Genomic DNA, 18,896 nt, shown 5'->3' with positions numbered 1-18,896 from the left:
ATTTTTTACTGTATATGCTATTAACTGGCTCCTGTCATGTTACTTAAATTATATATTATGGAGTATCTACACACTGTACATTTTACACATTGTTTACTTTATTTTGTAAACATCTTTTTGTATAACTCATTTGTTTACTTTTTATTCTGTACATTTGTTTAGCATATTTTTTTTAACATAGTATTACCTGTGTTATTTATGTACTTCCATCTGTATTTAAACTATTGTTTTGAAGATTACTCTCTAAATGATGTTATTATTATGTAGGTTAGATGCTAAAACGCACAGAGTTGTACTGGTACTTGGTACAATGACATAAAGTGCAATACATTCTGATCTCATAATATAGAAGTAAAAATACGTGTACTGTTCTGCGCACATTTTTGTCTTTGCAGCGTTTAATGTGCCTTGAATCTGCGTTAATGTACATTGTTGTATATATGTATTTTTTGGCTGTTATTTATGTTGCACACTTCTTCTTGTTTAAACAATGACAATAAAAAGCTAATCTACTCAATAAATTACAAACTACTGTCTTATGAGAAACTGTATGAATTTGCAACATAATATTAGTAACAAAATTATTTGTAATAAATACTATTCCATGTTGTAATTTCAGTGAATTTCAATGCAGAAAACAAGTGAAATATAATTATTACTATCATGAACCTGAATAGAAGCTTTGTGAGACTGTTTTACATAGCCTGGAACAAACGTATCAGCCCCAGTGGTAATAATCAGGTAAATAGAAATGTGCCCACGACAGATTAGAGGTAAAAACGTGACAAAATGAAGTGAGGGTTGAAAAACAATGACACACATGTGCTGACATGTTTGGACTGTTACTCAGACTAGTCTGTGGGTTTTGTGGCCGGTGATGATCGTCCCTCCTGTGCGTAATGATCGGCTCGGTGGCCGTGCGCAGTGATTCACACGGGGCGCAGAGGTAGGAGGACACTCGCTGTGTGGTGTCCGCCCCTCTCCCTCTCTCTCCCTCCCTCCCTTCCTCCCTCCCTTCCTCCCTGTGCCTGAGAAGTAAAGAGTTAACGGAGCGGTGGGTTTGCCATTCTCCTGCTGTGAGTGACGCGATCGTCTCTCTTATCCCTCAACTTTGCCTGTTGCCAGACCAGGCAGCCGAGGTGGACGCTGGCTATCACCCGCTCGCATCCACATCGCCAACCACAACCAGCAAAAACAAAACAAAACCCCCACACACACGTTTCAAACCCATTCGTCCTCACCTCCTCCGCGTGTGTGTATATATTTTCCTCCGCTGACTTTTTTCGTCCGCTGCGATTCCGTGACGATGGTTTTTAGTTTTCCTTCCATCGGACTCCCCGATGTTGTGCAGTCTACTACACGAAGGCGTGAATCTTTTTTTTTTTTTTTAGAGGTGGATCTTCCCGGATACAGTGAGGAGGTTTTATCAAAGCAGAAGAAGAAAGACACACAAAAACAACAACAACAGAAGAAGAAGAAGAAGAGTTTCACGGAAATCCTGTCAGATCAAAAATGCCACGGAGGAAACAAGAGGCGCCCCAGCGCGCAGCAGGTACGTGTGTCCGACCGTAATGTGCGTAAAAAAAAAAAAAAAACGCACATTACGCTTTCTGTCACATTACGCTGCGGATGTTACCTTTTGTTTTGTAAAGCTCACTTTACGCGCACTGCATTTCCGTTTCCACTTTGTGTTTTGTAACGATGCGCTTTGTCACGCGTGTTTCTCTCCTCGTAGGAACTGTTACCTTCCCTAGCTTTGCTTTTTCTTTTTTTTTTTAAAGCGGATGTAGTTTGTACACAACAATCTTGCGTTTTTCGCTAAACCCCCACGCTGCGCAGAGCTGGTCCCGTCGGGACGAGTTGTCCGCTGGAAACTTTCGCTTCCCCTTTTGTTTCCAACTCGAATCCCCTGATAGTTTCTAGCGATGCGGTCACATTGTCACGTTTTTTTTAAAAATGAACCCTGTGGAAATAAAAAAAAAAATCGGTGTTTCCTGGATGGTGAGCAGTGCCCGAGGCGTGCCACCGAGGGAGGGGGGCATGACATGAGGGGGCTTTGTACGCATTTGATCCGAGCGCATAACTTCTTTTGCACAAGCGAGTGGAAGAAGAGGAGACACAAAAAAAAAAAGCTCTACCTCGGGAGCTTTTTTCTCTTGTCTTGGGATAAGATAAACAATTTGAGGGCGCACAATGGAGTTTCGTGGGCTGGAAGGAGCCATAATCGACAGTTGCCATGTCTGATTTGACGGTTGATTGATTGGCTGTCATGCGGCTTTGATCTGATCCTTCCCGATTTGCATCAGAAAATCACTTCCCACCATGTGCTGCAGGCCCCTGACGTCACGTTTAAACCACTTTGAAAGGCCCTGTGTACTTTTTACTCTCACACACACACACTCATCCTCTCTCTCTCTCTCTCTCTCACACACACACTCACTCACCCTCTCTCTCTCTCTCTCTTCCTTTCTTTCACTGTTATGGTCAAGTGACTCATGAAAAAGTGAAAGAAGGGGGGGACAAAGTGGTTTAACAGTGAGACATCACTCACTCACACACACACACACACACACAAACAGACGCGCACACACACACACACACTCTCAGCAGAGAACATCACACTCCCATGTACACATGCTCACTTGTTCACTTTGAACACACACACACACACACACACACACACAGGCAGTGGGTAGAGGAGGCGGGAGGAGTAGGTTAGGGGTTGTAAAAGGAGCCGTGTGCTATGTAATGGAGGGGAGGAATGGGTTTGCTCTGTCAGGCCGGGCCGTCACAACGGCTTTGTTTCATGTTTGATTTAATTGTCTCTCCCCTGACAGGCCCATTCATCAATGGCTTTAATGGTCAATCAGAGACAGGCTGAGTGAGTGCTCCCATTCTGTTTAGCCATAAGCTTGCCTGGGCTTTTATTTCATCAAAATGCCCCAGCCTAATGTACATGCTCACTGGCTCAGAGTGGCCGCGGGGAGCACATAAAGAATGACTGAAAGCTTTCTGATTTCAGATCAGTGAGAAGGATGTTTTTTTTTCTTTCTTCTTCATCTCCACCCTCTCCTCCCTGCCACACTGCTGTTTTTCCCTGTTGACGAAAGGGAATAAAGGGCTGTAATGTAGATAGTTTTGTGTTTGTAGAAAACAATTTTTTCTTCCTCTCCCAGAATCCTCACGTCTTTGTTCATTCATTCATCTATTCATTTCTTCATTTTTTTTCATGCTCCCCTTCCACCCCTGTCAGTCAGCCCGTGCAGCTGCAAGTTATAAAGTTGTCAACTGTTCAGTGGCACACAAAGGGTGATGATGAATTGATTGCAGCACAGAGCATGGTGATAGAGAGAGCAAAGAAAAGGATGACAGATGATGGGCCTTGATTAGGGACTTAGGGGGAGAGTCAGCCCACTGCAACCTTGAGACTTGCATGAAAAATCTACCCCCCCCCCCCCCCCCTCCTCCTCCTCCATACACACACACACACACACTGCCTTGCTTTCTCATTGTCTCTCACACACTCTCAGCTTCTCCCTCTCTCTCTTCCCTTCCTCTGTCGGAGAGGGTTTCTCTCTCCACAGTAGAAAACTTGTTTTGCCTGCTTCATTAGCGTTGGTCCAATTAGCCGTGAGGCTGATGGAGTCCTGACAGGCCCTGTGATTGGAGATGACAAGCTCGGGGTGCCCGGCCCAATGAGGTTTGCCACCACTTTGATGTAATCAACTTGATATTACACAGAGCCGCTCGCCTTTGGTTGTGCTGTAACTCAATTTTCTGCTGCAGGTGACAAATGGGCCTGCGTACCTGGGTCAGGTCTGAGTGCTCTTAAACAACCGAGGGCGGCTGGCCACGTAAACAGCCGAGCAAACATGAGAAACATTATCTCTCAGCTGTGGAAATACAGGCGTCCTTCCTTTGCTGCGAGCCCGCGGCCCAAAGCTGCTGAGGCGGGGGCCGAAAGCTGAGATACTCGGCCGACTTAGCAGGTAGTCCACATCGGCTTTACAGCAAGTGGGCCGAGGAACGTCTATTTGACTGGAATGTCTAACCTGTCTGCAGAGGATTGTATTTACAGTCACAGTTATTAGAGTGGTGCATGTTTCTGAGCCACCGGTTCGTCTGTCGTAAACTGCACACTGATCATTTGTGTGTATGTGTGAGTTTACAGGAGAGAGCCCGACACCAAAGCGGAGGGGTGGGTGGGGGGGGGGGGCATCCTGGTGTAGACGTGCTCCACAGCAACAGTCCTCTTCTTACTGCAGGTCAGGATTAAGGCTGCCAGACTGGCAGCCATCACTCATGTCTGTTTGTGTGTGTGTGTTTGTGTGCGCACGCTCAGATCAACAGGAATGCTCTCTCAGACTTGGTAGGTTTGGCCTGTGATAGTGATGAAAGGAATTGTAACTGCAGACCACCCGCTGAGGTCAGGCCATAATTTTCGTAACCCTTTAGGCCTTTAACATCGACCAGTTTCCTCTTCCCCTCCTTTGTATTGTGCACATTATCTTTACAGCACATTATGCCAATGCAGAAACACCTGAGTTAGAAATACAAGCACATATGACAGACACATTTGCACATGTGAAATGGAGTAAGTTGTTTTTTTATCCGTCTGCCTTCCTGTTGTTGATGTGTGAAAAGCATGCCCTTACGAAAGCAGCAGGGGAGCGCGAGCTGGGACGTAATTGTGCGACCGACACACGGACTGACAGTGTCAGCGAGCTTGAACAACAACAAGCCTCCTCTGGCGTTGTTTGCAGGTGTGAGCGCGGTGAATGTTTTGGCCTCGCAGGCCCTGTTGCTAATGAAAGTCCTGTGGCTGGATTCCGGTGAGGTTGAGTCACGTCTGTGATCTATGTGTCTGATAAGTGCATACCTAATGAGGCTGTGAGCACCAGTGAAAGGAGGAGGAGGGCGGCTGGACAGAGTGTTTCCCACAGGTATTGACAGATGCCTTTTTGTTTTTGCCATAGGCCCTGACTCCATAAATCCTGCCTGTGTAATGATAACAGTGCCACCCTGCCAGCAAGTGAGTGAAAGAGAGGGAGTTAAGAGAGGAGAGAAAGAGGGCAGAGGGGGAGGAAGAGGAGGAGGCGATGGTGGTGGGGACGAGGAGAGGAGCGGGGGCGTGGAATGGGCCTTCTCTCCTTTTAACACACACTTGGCAGATGTCAAGCCATAGGGTTGGACTCCGGAGAGAAAGAGGAGAGTAAGTGCTGTAGTAGTGTCACAAATAGAAAACCGTTAGCCATCCACTCTTCCCTTTCAGCTCTCAGTGTGCTTTCAGGCGAGGTTTTCAGCCGGGACTGCTGTCTGGCACTGAGTCGCAGGCTTTGTAAAAATAGTCCCACCGCTGTTGTGATAGATGCAGCTGCACTGTGGCGACCAATTGGGACAGGCTGGATCCCTCCATACCCACCTCCCACCCACCCTCTCTCAGGCTCCCACCCCTCCCAGAGGTGGAGAGCGTCGGAGCCTGGTGGGATGTGTGCTCTTTTCGGGAAACTGAGCCGCTCTGGTCTTCAGGGGTCCTGAAACCCAATCCAGGAGGAGAATAGCCCGGCCATGCCAGAGAGCCGATTTCCTTTTCAACAGAGTCATTTATCACTGACCCACCCTTCGCTTCTGACACGGTGACGTGTGTCATTTATCAAACAGGCTTTACCAGACACACAGAGAGGGGAGGTGGATAGGGGGCAGAGGGAGGAAGAGAAAGAGAGAGTGAACGAGGGGAAAACAAGACAGAGAGTGGATGGAGAGAGACAAAGAGAGGGAGAGGAATGGAGAATGAGGTGCGGAGTCAGTGGAGAGAGACAGAGGAATGGAGATCTAGGAAAAGAGACTTGTCGTTTGTGTGCGTGTGTGTGTGAACGAGAGTTTTCCAGGGAAGAGTGAGTTTTCCCGAAACCCTTGAGGAGATGTGTTTGGGAGGGGAGATTTTTTGGAGATGACAGGGAGGATTGAGTTACTCTGAGTTGTGTTTTGATGAGTGACAGAATGTTCTTCCCTGACAACGTCTCTCGGTGTCAGGAGGAAGGGGAGAAATATGCTTTGTGAGTATACAGGTCCGACAAGTGTGTTAGTGTTGTGTGCTCATAACATATGCACAGCGGACACGCACAGAGGCACTGTAGAGGTGTGTGGGTATCCGTGTGCGCATGTGTGGCCATATGCGTCAATGTTTAATGTGTGTGTGGTTGTGTGTGTGTGCTGCTCCCTGATGAGCACGGCTGACAGGTATCACTCATTCAGCAGCCTGGCCTTTAAATGAACCCGGCTTCTCTGCTCTCCCGTGGCCCTAACAGGCTCTCTCCAAGATGGATGCTTCTTTAAAAATCAGATTAATGATGGATACCAGGCTTATAGTGCCATTTATCATGGAGAATATTATTTAGGCCGCCGTGTATGGCTGTAACTGGAGAGCCAGGACGAGAAGAAGCAGGGTGGAAAGCCTTAGACAGACACTCACTGCATGATGGATGGCTGAGCGCTCTCACTGAGTGTTACAAGACACCAGTGCCGCAGCAGTAGGCCATAATCAGATAGCCCAGGGATGTTTATCCCGCAACTACACTACCCAGATTGCCTTGCCTGGAGGGTTGCTTTATGAAAGGTATAGTCTGTCATTATTATCGTCTTCTAAAAAGTTAGAGGAATCATGAAAACACCCGAGACACTGAAGGGCACACAGAAGACTCAATGGCGTTGATTTGCTATTATACCTTATAAAACGATCCATTGGATTTAATATAAGAGATAATTACGCAGAAGTTTCCATTTTGCTTGGCCAGAGGTGTCCCCCCAGTCCTGCATCATCCCCAAACAATCCTGAAAAGAAGAGTACAGTGGGAGGTCAAGGCAAGGCCAGCTCGGCTGCTGCTACAGAGAAAAGTGGAAAAAAAAACTGTTTTTGTTGTTTTTTTTTGTTTCGTGTTCCCTCTCTCCGTCTCCCTACCTCCTCCTCCTTGTCCTCCTCCTCCTCCTCCTCCTCCTACACACTACCGTGATTTATGTGGCCATCCATCTTCAGACTATGTCCATCACCTCCTCGTTGCTAGGCGATCATGGCAGCAGCTGTGCGTTGTGAGAAGGGGTTTGGTTGTCCCAGTCCCAAGCCCCCGACTTTATTCCCCACAGCCCCTCCGCCTCCCCCATTAACCTAAGATTCACTTGAAAACGCAGCCGCTGTTTTAGTCTCAGCCACAAACTGCAGATTTAATCCTGGTTTTAGACCTTTAGCTCCAACCCAAACTACTTCAGACCTACACGAGGCCTGATTTCAGATCTGCCCTGAAGTCGAGATACAGTCACTTTATTTAAACCTTAATCTTTGACCATATATTTATATTTTAACCTTCACAGTTTCATTGTTTTTTGGACATAATTTATCATCATGCTATTAAGAGAGGTGAGAACGAAACAACAACAGAAAGTCAGACGTGTGGACGCCCTGACGTGACATCATGTTCTAACTGAGTCATTTGGATTTTTAACGGAACAAAGAAAACATGAGCAGATCAGACCGAGTTTAAACAGGTTTTTTTAAGTTTTTTATTTCTGGAGGTGAAAAGAAATATAACATTTAATTAAATTGCAAAGTGGCCCTGGTATCTACTTCCTGTAGTTTGGTTGCATGCAGATTTTACTCTGTGCAGACAAATGTAAAACACATTTCAGGAACATCACAAATAAATGAGTTTAGATTATTTGGTTAAAATTTACATGCTGTGTAAAATCTCTTGGTATTTGTTAGGCTAAAAATACTGGCAATTGAAATAGTTCTTAATCTGAAATTAATATCTACAATAATTTTTAAAGGCCACAAATACATTAGTTCTAATATTGAACCCGGTTCAGTGTTTCCAGATGTATGGTAAATATTGTATTTGCAAGATATTTTGACCTCTGTTTGATTTACAATCAATAATGCCAAAATTCCTATAATTTAGTCAACGTGTGAGGAGTTATAATAATCAGTAAAGTAAAAACAGTGATCCTCCATCTGCGTTTGCTTTTCTTGTGATGACGTACGTGAATATGGATCCTTGCTTCTCACGTGACGTCTTTCCAGCGAATACTCGTTCATCTTAACATTGCTATGTGTTTTTGTAGTATCAAGTATTTTTTATGTAGTAACAATTTATGTATGTACGTATTTTTTGCTGGATATGAATATTATATTTTAAAGCCTCTGGTATGAAACCCACCTAGTTAACGTAGAATACCCTCAAGCCTCACCCTCGGCCAAACCCATTCACACAACCTGATGACCTTTTATCAGCCTTGTTTTATACGGCTGTAACAGTGCGAGGAACAGGGAAATATACGGCTCAGTCCCTGCTTCATGGGGCTCTGAGGCTCGAGGACTGCTCAGGGAAGGCGTATAAAAAAGTGCGGTGGAACGCAGGAGCAGAGAAGTAGGTTGAAGGAAGTTTGACTGAGTGCATATATCGGATGAAAACCAGACTAGATGGATGCGCACGTCGCACTGGAACAGCGTCTTCCCACAGCACCTCCCTGTTACTGCCCTTGGATCTGCACCTGTTTGGGTCGGGGGGTTTTTCGGTTTGTTTACGTTTTTTGTTTATCGCTTATTATGGCTGCAGAAAAAATATCGGATCGCTCGGTAATGAATTGTGTGTTAGCGTCAGTAACGGGGTCTTTTATGTGTTTGTTTCATGTCAGAGAAACAAAATGAGCGTTCAGGTCTGAATGTGCAGCTGACAGCTCCGAGGTCCAGTCATAACACAACAATCGTCCGAGGGTTGAATCTATTCTTTTTCTCTTCCCTTTCTCTCTCTCTCTTTCTCTCAGCCCCCACTTCCCTATTGTCTCTCGGCCTGACTCGCTCTCCTCTCACTATGTGCATTGACATGGTTCAGCCCTGAGCTTTGCCTGGGGCCAGAATGATCTCCCTGTTTTTCCCATCTCCCATATCACACATCCTGCACTACAATCGGCGGACACAATGTATTCACAATGCCATCAGGGGTAGAGAACACACACAAATAAAAAACCGACAAAGACATCCACGGCCCCTCGTAACATGATAGCTTGTTTGAGAATAATGCAGTGGCGGAGGTATGCGTAAAAAAAAAAAGCCAGAGTGTGAGCGGCGCTCGATGGCCGTCTCTGGTCATATCTGGGGGGGGGGGGGGGGGGGACTTATGTCAGGACTTGTTAATTTTTCCGATGGCCACGGATCACCTGTTACATATTTTCTCGTTGGACTTGGAGCCGTGTGTGAGGATCAAAGAGAAAGGAGGCAGAGGACTAAGTTTGATTGAGTGTGTTACTTTGACAAACGTGTACAACAGAAAGGCATTTTAGGTATGTTACTGATCTCCGGCTGTTTGACAGAATGGGGCTGTTTTGGACTAAATTATTCCGATCTATTTAAAGAGATTTAGGCTGCTGGGAAACTCGAGAGAGTGGGTGGAAGTCTGCAGTTTGTAGTTGTCTTTTTCCCTTTTTTTTTTTTTCTTTTTTTTTTGATTGAGACTGGGGTGACTTCCTGTCCTGCAGTGTTTCTGGAGCTGTTTCCTGTCGTAGAGAGCCCCCCTGCTGAGGGGCCGTGTTGGTTTAAGGGCGTCAAGGTCCAGTTAAAATACTGTACACATGTTCAAGAAAACTCTTGTAATGTTGTGACACAGTTTAACTCTCTCCTCTCTCTGAGACGACCTGCACCACCGACCGACTATATCTCAGCCAGCATGTGATCAAAGGTCTTGGCAGCAACGTCTGACCCCTTTCCTCTGCTCTTCGACTGCATTATAAAACACTAAACTTTATTTAGATTTAAGGAATTCCAGCTCAACGTGTATCACTTTTTTTTTCTGTCCCGTGATCACGCTCAGCTTCAAAGTGCATTTTAACCCATGACAACACAATGATCTTCAGTGTTTTTTTTGTTTTTAGTCATTAGTTTTCTGTTGTTGTCTTTAACCAATGCCAAAAACCTTTCCTGTAATCTTTACTGTAAACTGCGAGGGACCACCCATGAAGGCTATTTCCTCTCCCCTCCCTGGATCCCTGCAGTCTCTTTGTGCATGGAACAGTTTGCTATGCAGCAATAAAGTTTTAAAGATTGAGGTTTGCCAAGTTATGAAAGCAAAGTAAACATTGCTTCTTCTCTTAGCATCTGAATTTAGCATCCTTACTTATAATAATAATAATAATAATAATAATAATAATAATAATAATAATAATATGTGATTTAATTTAAAGCAGATGATGTGAGTAATAAAATCCAGAACATGAGATGCAACAATAAACTACAATAGGCCGTACAATAAAAATGTTAAAAGAAGATACTTAGTTTGTTTGCCTGAGATCTCCAGGCTCGGAGTTCCACAGCTGAAGGGCCTGAACGGCAAAAGCTCGGTCGGTTTAATGACAAGTTGTGATTTTGGAACAGTTAGCACAGAAGGATCCTGCTGGGGTCTCAGGCAGGAGGAGACCGGCCGCTCAAGGTTTTAAAAAACAAGCAAATCCTTGAATCAATTCTGATGCTTATCTTTTATATCTGCATTATAAAGTTAAATGGAATTTCTACAATTTATTTGGTTCAGTAACATAGTGAATTTAAACATCTTATTTGCACAATAATTTCAGAAAAAAAGGAAACATTATCGTTCTGCAGTATAGAGACATCTGACGTCCATGCAGTGCCTCTTTAACATAAAAAAGATATTGTACTCATGCATAATGACCTCACAATGGACTCTCTTTTAAATCACGACGCCTGTGGCGTGGTTCTACAGTCAGGTTTTTTTTCAGCGACCGAGCAATCATGTGAGTATGAGGGTCAGGCACAGGTAGAGTTTATGTGACGCATCCTGTTTACCCCACGGCCGCGGGTGTGATCTCCAGTCAGGAACATGATCTCCGGTCATCAAGAGGCTTATTTAATAAAAACATAAAGTTAGTAGTTTGATGCTTTTGTTAATTAATTAAAAGATACATAAAATAGGATGAAATAATGTGCTTGTTTGAGTTGTTACATGCTTCCAAGAACTGCATAGATTTCTACTTAAGAAACGCATGATTGAGGTTTTCCCTTTTTTTCCGGTCTACATGTTATCACTCTTGCATATGAGGCCTATTTAAAACACATCAAAAACAGGACAGCGCTTTCAGCAGCACTTGAGGAGAAATAACTCATGGGACAGAGAGACAGTGAAAGGCTCTGTTTCCCAGGCAGCCACAGCACCTTCCTGCTTAATCACCCCCTGTCCCTGCCCTGTCTGTTGTTCCTGATCGTCAGAGTAGCACTGCAGTATTTCTATCAGATGATCTCTCCCTCCTCGTCTGCGGCCCTTATGTTTATGAATATGATACTCCGCAGGAATGCCTCCAGGAAGCCAAGATGTCACTGTCTTTCTTCATCGCCTGCATTTGTGCGTATGTAAGAGCGTGTTTGTTTGTTTGTGTGTGTGTGCGTGGGTGCGTGTGTGTGTATTTGAGGTGTATATCTATTGCATGCGAGCCCCATGTTTTCTGCAGCCTGTGTGTTTTCGTGAACGTGTTCTTCGCTATCTCTGCGCGAGCCGTGACTGAGATGTTGATTGTGCAAATGTGCACCTCCTACCCTCCTTATCCACCCCCCCAACGGAATCATTCATGGAACCTAATGATTCTTGTCTTTTCCCCACATGGCATCAGCTCACTTTATCATTACAAGCACACACACACGCACACACTCTGTTTCTCTGTATCACACACACACACACCAGGAAAACTCACACATTGGCCCTATACCATATGCCAAGATATTAGTTAAGACTGCATCCAAGAGTATTGTTGTATTCATAATCCTCTTCTTTTTTTTTTTTTTTATTCTAAGGGAGCCTCTATACTCCCATCACCTTTTATTAGCTTGATAAATCACCTCTGTTGTCAGTCAAGCCAGGGAGAATAATTGGATGTGGTTGTCGCCCTGTGTGATGGATTATCAGTCATTGGGGATTAAATTAACAGATAGTGCTCAGACATAATGGTTTTTGTTTTGCATTTTAAATTGCCTGGGAGCACGGCTAGACTCTGTAGGTTTTATAGTTAGTCCTTTTGGACTCCCCCCCCCCCCCCCCCTTTTCCGTGCTCTCTGGGCTTAATGACAAATGAACAATAACCTATAGGGCTGCAGCTGTATTAATGTGAAATGTAAAACATTTACTAAGAGAGAGGGCCAGGGAAGGGTTAGAGATGTAATAGCACGACATGAAATTGGATATAGCAATAGTTTGATGAAATATCTGGACAACGTGAAGAAATATGTGGAATGTTTTCATGTGAAGGAAGAGAGCGGTGACCTGACAACTTGGTCAAGCAGTGTGTGCCAGGCTCGCCTGATGCAAGCTGACAACTGTGACCAGCTAGTCAGGACACAAACCTATTAACTACCTCATCCTGGCTGGATTTCCTCCTTCAAATGAGGAGCATCTGACAGGAATATACCTTCCAGGGGAGAGGCGGAGGAGAAAGTAAAGCAAAAGGAAAGAGGCTGGTGGGCAGTGGCTTGAGCACATGCAAGTGAGATATCTCCCTTGCACGTTTGCCTGAGCGCGAGCGATTTACCTCCTCGCCCCCTTCGCCATCCCCCCCAAACCCCTCCCTCCCGCTGCACGTCCACATTATCATAATTGTGTCCAGAACATGAGGGGCCGGGGAAGTGATCATGTCATTTTATTTACACCCTGCTTGGCCCTTTTTACAAACGACATGCCACTGACTGCCAAGCGGACTGGGGCCCGACGACATCTTTTGATCAGGGCTGTCGGGCCCTATCAGCGGAGAATGGCAGGTAATGGATACCCAGTGACAAACCAAATCTCCGGGAGGACGAAGAGTGGGCCGCACCTGCCAGGTCTCCATTAGGCTGGCCTCTCAGTGGGGCTGCCTGCTGACTGTGCCCCCAGGGCCCAAATCAGACCAGCGCCAGCCACATGGCTGCCTAGAGATTGGCTGTTAGCACTGGAAATGAGAGTTATTTCAGCTATGACATTTTTGTTTAGCCTGGATGTGTGTGTGCGTGTGTTTGTGTGTGTTGACGGGGGAATGAAGGATTTAGTCACAGCATGTGTGTATTTGTGTGTGTCCACATGCACAGGCCCAATTGTGCGAGTGCCCGAACCATTAAAGCGTATATACCTGCAGCTTCTTTCTGTGGCGTTTGTCTTGGTTTACGATAATGTCCAAATGGCCTCAGACCTGTCCACAGGCCGTCCACTGTTTTTTGGGATTGTTGTTTTTCCGTAAGTTTGGCGGTTTGGTGAGTGAGTTGGACAGGAAATGAGGGAGGGTGGGGGGGCATGGTGACACTGCGGAAGACGGGGGTGAGTTAGCGTTAGGTGGGTCGGTTCGCAACCACACGAGACAGAGGAGTTTGTGTGTATGCGTGTTTGTGTGGTGCGCGTATATACAGACACATGACCACTTACACACTTATCATTTCTCTCTGTGTAAACCGCGCCAGCATAAAAAGTGATAGGTTGCTCATTGCTTTCATTTACTTCATTTCTTTTTTCGTTTGATGATATGTGAGATTTCTTTGTATTGTGTTTTTATTACATTTATCACCTGCTCGGAATGTGGAGGCTTGCTTTTAATAATGTAGTCTTGACGATCTTCTACCTTCTCGCCTCAGTCCAGATGACACTGTTGGACGTCCGTTTAACGCGTCAAAATTTCACAACAAAGTTCTGACGTCTTTTCTCCTGAAATCCTTCAAGATATGCATTGTGTGTGTGTGTGTGTGTGTGTGTGTGTGTGTGTGTGTGTGTGTGTGTGTGTGTGTGTGTGTGTGTGTGTGTGTGTGTGTGTGTGTGTGTGTGTGTGTGTGTGTGTGTGTGTGTGTGTGTGTGTGTGTAATCAGAGAAGAGGCAGATGAAGAGGCGTCAGACATATTAACTGACAGATGGAGGTTGATCCAACTCATTTATTACCCCAGAGGAGAATGCCACAGTGAGATTGGGCTTCATTAATTTCAGATTTAGTTTTCATTTCAAGCTGTTGCGCCCTGAGATAAATAAAATGGCGCATTATGTTTTTGCCAAGATATTTCTTTTTTGTTTTCCTCCAATAGAAGGAGTGAAAAGAGGGGAGGCATAAGTTCCGTGTGGCTGGGGTAGTATATAAATACAGGCTCGCCTAGAGGAAAATAACACCTCAACGGTTGATGAGGTGAAATGGGATGACTGTAATTTCTCAGCTCAGCTTTAAAGGCTCCCACACAGATGGCTCATTTATCCCCTGGGAGTCCTCGGGCACACATAGCAGGGAACTTTTTCTCCAGTTATTCTAACGTGGCGTTTTCACTCCCTGCAATTTAACTCATCTCTTTCTTTCTCTCTTTGTTTCCATTCTCCTTGCAGCCTATTCTCCCGAGGAGCTGACAGAGCAGACTGTAGAGGATGAGGAGGCAGAAGCAGATGACCTGCCCTCTGTCCCTCCGGATGAACTTCCCATGAAGATGAGTTTGTGGAGCAAAGCGTGGGGCCTGCCAAGGACCAGGCATCTGACCAGCAATCAGTAGGGGTTGCAGAGCTCTCGGGACAAGACATGGACAGTGAGTCACATGTCAGTGAGACCAGTGACCGGCTCTCAGACTTTGAGAGCCCCTCCGGAAAAGCTGAGGGCGCTTTGGTCACAGCACCTCTGAATGGTGGCACTAAGACACCTCCCATAGGCATCGACACCTTAGAACAAATGAAGGCTATTTACTCCAGCTTCCTGACCAGCCCCTTGTGGTCACCGCTGAACTTAAATTCCACACAGCCACAGGCGCAGTCAACGGCTACTACAGAGAAGCCAACTCGCAGCAATAGCACTAGTAGCAGCAGTAGCTGCAGCAGTGGTAACTATGACTGGCACCAGTCTGCAGTGGCAAAGACACTACAACAGCATCCTCCCCAGAGCCGGCACCATGCTCATTCTGAGCCCAGCCTCTTTAGCACAGTCCAGCTCCACAGGCAAAACCCAAAGCTTTTTGGCTCAATCTTCACTGGGGCCAGTAAATTCCGCTGTAAGGGGTGTAGTGCTGCCTATGACACCCTGGTGGAGCTGACAGTACACATGAATGACACAGGACACTACCGCGACGACAACCACGACAGGGCAGGCAGCGGTGCAAAGCGCTGGTCTAAACCACGTAAGCGGTCCCTGCTGGAGATGGAGGGGAAGGAGGATGCCCAGAAGGTTTTGAAGTGCATGTACTGTGGTCACTCCTTTGAATCCCTCCAGGACCTCAGTGTCCACATGATCAAGACCAAACACTACCAGAAAGTGCCTCTGAAGGAGCCCTTAGCCCTGTGGCAGCCAAAATGATGTCTTCTAAGAAACGGGGACATGTGGGGTTGGACCTCACTGCCTTACCACGTTCTAGAGAAGGAACCCCCAAAGCTAAGCACTCACAGGCAGACTCGAGTGACCCCTCACATAAGGCCTCCTCCAGCCCCTACACTACCCCTAATAACCGCTACGGCCACCAGAATGGTGCTAGCTATGCTTGGCAGTTTGAATCTAACAAGTTCCAAATCCTTAAGTGTATGGAGTGTGGGAGTTCCTATAATACACTGCAAGAGCTGAGACCCACATTATGGTGACAGGACACTTTCTGAGGATTACCAGCTCTTTGGGAAAGAGAATCAAAACACTTCCTGAGGCCACCTCCCCCAACCCTGGAAGGTGGCCACACCTACCGAGCAGACGTTCCAGTCTGTCCCACTGGCCCCCTCCACCTGCTCTCCCCCTCCTCTTCAAACTACAACCTCCCCCTGCCACCTCCCCTCCCCTCAAAGAGATCAAGAAGGAGGAGGTCGAGGAGAGTGCACTAAGGAAGAGGCTGTTGGAAAATGAAAGCTAGTTGCTGTTTCCGTTGGAAGGAGGAAGATGCTGAGAAGGAGGAAAAAATACGACATCTCAAAGTATAACTATCTGACTGAAGAGGAACTGAAGGAGAGCCCCAAAGGGGGCTTCGATATTCTCAAATCACTTGAAAAACACTGTGGCATCAGCCATCAACAAGGCCCAGAGTGGGCATCCAGCTGGGGGGGGCTACCCTAGCATCCTGCTGCCTACCAGTTCCCCAGTGCCCTCAAGCTCCATCAGGGCATCATGGGATAAGAATTCCCCGATTAAATTCTTGTTCAACGGAGGGGATGGAGCATTATCCAAGAACCAACCCCTCATTTCCCCACCACTTAGTCAGTCCTCCCCTTTCCCCAGCAACAACTTCCAGGCAATGGAGGAATTAGTCAAAAAAGTCACTGAGAAAGTTGCAAAAGTAGAGCAAAGGGTAAAGCAGTTGTCCCCAAAGAAGGAGAACCACCTCTCCCCGTGTAGTAGTGATGCTGGTGAATCACATAAGGGAGGAGAGGCCGACTCACCTCGGGAATGGAGGGCTGTCACCCCAGCCAATAGCGACAGGGGAAGCCATAGCGACAGAGCATCCCCGGCAACAGAACCCAAGCGGGAGACAACAGTCAAGTCCCCGCTCGCCTCCACACTGAGATGCAGTACGGCCATTATTACTGGCCATACTCCTCCAGAGCAGCCCTTTGTCAACCCTCTAAGTGCTCTTCAGTCAGTAATGAACATTCATTTGGGGAAAGCAGCCAAGCCCTCCTTGCCAAACCAAGATCCCCTGAGCCTGCTCTCCAGGCTCAGCCAGAGCATGGCTGAGAGGGCTGCTGTGGCTGCTCCCCCATCACAGATCAAAAAGCTGGAAAGTGTAGTTGATAATAGTTTTTGCCAGCCCAGTGATGACCAGCCTATGGACCTCACGAAAGGGAGCAGTGAAAGAGGTGGCTCTGTAGGCGCAGCCCCCCTAACTCCCTCATCCACAGCCTCCTCCATCTCTCCTTCCTCTTTTGTTTCTCCTGCAAAGCTCACAGTGGTGTCCCCCTACACATCCAGCAGCCCTCTTCATGAAAATGCATTGTCGGACATCTCAGACATGTTGAGGAACCTGACACAGTCCCACCACGTCCCAAAGCCTCCCTCGCGGACCCGGGTCACAGATAAAGCTGAGGTTGTGGGATCTACTCATGACGACGATGAAGCATCCCTGCATGGGCACAAGCGTAAAGGCCGTCACTCCAACTGGAACCCCCAGCACCTCCTCCTACTGCAGGCCCAGTTTGCCTCCAGCCTGAGGCAGACATCAGAGGGCAAGTTTATCATTAACGACCTCAGCCCACAGGAGCGAATGCACGTATCACGTTTCACAGGTCTCTCTATGACCACCATCAGCCACTGGCTGGCCAACGTCAAGTACCAGCTTAGGAGGACGGGCAGAACCAAGTTTCTGAAGAACCTGGAATCCGGTCAGCCCATATTCTTCTGTAGTGACTGTGCCTCACAGATCCGAACCCCAGCAGCTTACGTGTGTCACCTGGAGGCCCACATGGGCTTCAGAATCAAGGACCTGGGCAAGCTGTCCCACAAACAGACTGTCAGAGACTCCCACTGTCTCACTGAGAAACTAGTGCCCCTGGAGTCCTTCCTTTCCCCACAATCACAAGATGACTGCGGCGGTAATGGGTCAGTGTTCCGCTGCCAGCTCTGTGTCCGTAAATTTGCCACTAAGCACGCCATCAAGCTTCACCTCAGCAAGAGCCATGGGAAGTCTCCAGAGGACCATATGCTATATGTGTGCGAACTAGAGAAACACTAAATTACTCTCAGCAGTAGACATACCGGAGAGCATGTAGAATTATTGTTTAAAAGAAATACAGAGAATATTTGAAAAGTGTGGTGATGCACAAAGTTGCCATGAACTACTGTTAAAATGTCAGCACAAAGTGTTTACATCTATTTGGCCCAGAGACATTTCTAATTCCTCCGTTTCAAAAGACATTCATTTCACATCAAAATATACACTACAGGTCAAAGATATTCAGCCCAACATGTCATCAGCTTTGTTGTCTCCCCGTCACTCCATGTTCACCTCTGGGTAACATGAGACAACAGAGGACCGAGTCATAATCCTGGTGAATCTCTTGACTTAGAAGGTCAGCTAATAACTTGAAATGTATTAACTATTGTATTTATTTTGTATTTTTTGTGAGTTTGGTTTTTGATTTGCTGGTAGACTGCATGTTCAACAAGTTCTACTGTTATGTTTGTACAGTCCTGTCCTGTCCTGTCCAGATTTTAAATGCCCTCTGGTCATTTTCCAAACACCTTAAAACAGCCAAATGCCTGGGAAAGCTCCTTTTTAAAAAAAAAATAACAATTTAAAAAAAGAACCTGCCAAACAGCAAAAGTACCCTTGCTTGTTTTATCATTTTCTCTGTACAGCCTATTGATTTCCTTGCTGATTGTAAAAGTCGCCTTGTTCTTTATCATTGATTAAGGGGCACTTAAAATCCAGGTCTCTGTAAAAATGTACATAAAGTGTATAAGCTTACAACTTGCTGTTTAAAATTATGCATACTTGTTATATTTCCTAATTTAAGAGGACTATGACTATCCACTGGTGCAGAGCCTTTGAAGAAGATTAAAAGGACATTGTTTTGCACAATAGTTTTATAAATGTTATTTGATAAAAAAAAAAAGAAACAATACAAATATGTTAATGCCTTGTGCTTCTATGATTAAATTGAATTAACTGCTGCATAAAACTTTGTTTTCTTTCTATTTGCCATGGGAGGAAATGTGGTAGATCAAGGTGCATGTTTAAAAAAGCAATATTTCATTGAGTCTGTTTCGAGATCGGTCTTTAATGAGATAGATAACTGACTTATCCAGTATATGTCCAAAATGTAGTTTCCAACTGTAATCTAATTTTGTCACCTGGGCTTATGGGGAAACAAAAAACATGCCCCTCCCAGTTGTTGTCCCACATTGTAATGACTAAACATTTACAAAAGTCATCTGACAGATCGCTCAAC

The 18,896-nt window shown here is 45.9% G+C and overlaps 1 protein-coding gene across 1 annotated transcript; it reads left to right on the top strand.

Moving 5' to 3' along the window:
- The first annotated feature begins 4,645 nt into the window (after window positions 1-4,645).
- Window positions 4,646-18,626, top strand: tshz3a (teashirt zinc finger homeobox 3a). The gene is given in 11 exon segments (XM_034588128.1): window positions 4,646-4,832; window positions 14,376-14,465; window positions 14,468-15,304; window positions 15,307-15,585; window positions 15,588-15,686; window positions 15,689-15,764; window positions 15,766-15,821; window positions 15,824-15,999; window positions 16,001-16,067; window positions 16,070-16,119; window positions 16,121-18,626. Coding segments are annotated over 11 exon segments (3,474 nt in total). The 3' UTR covers window positions 17,678-18,626.
- The last annotated feature ends 270 nt before the right edge of the window (window positions 18,627-18,896 follow it).

Source organism: Hippoglossus hippoglossus, chromosome 6 (assembly GCF_009819705.1).
Source record: "Hippoglossus hippoglossus isolate fHipHip1 chromosome 6, fHipHip1.pri, whole genome shotgun sequence".
Lineage (NCBI taxonomy): Eukaryota > Metazoa > Chordata > Actinopteri > Pleuronectiformes > Pleuronectidae > Hippoglossus > Hippoglossus hippoglossus.
The sequence above is the reverse complement of the archived record's forward strand: the minus strand, read 5'-3'. Positions and strand labels throughout refer to the sequence as shown.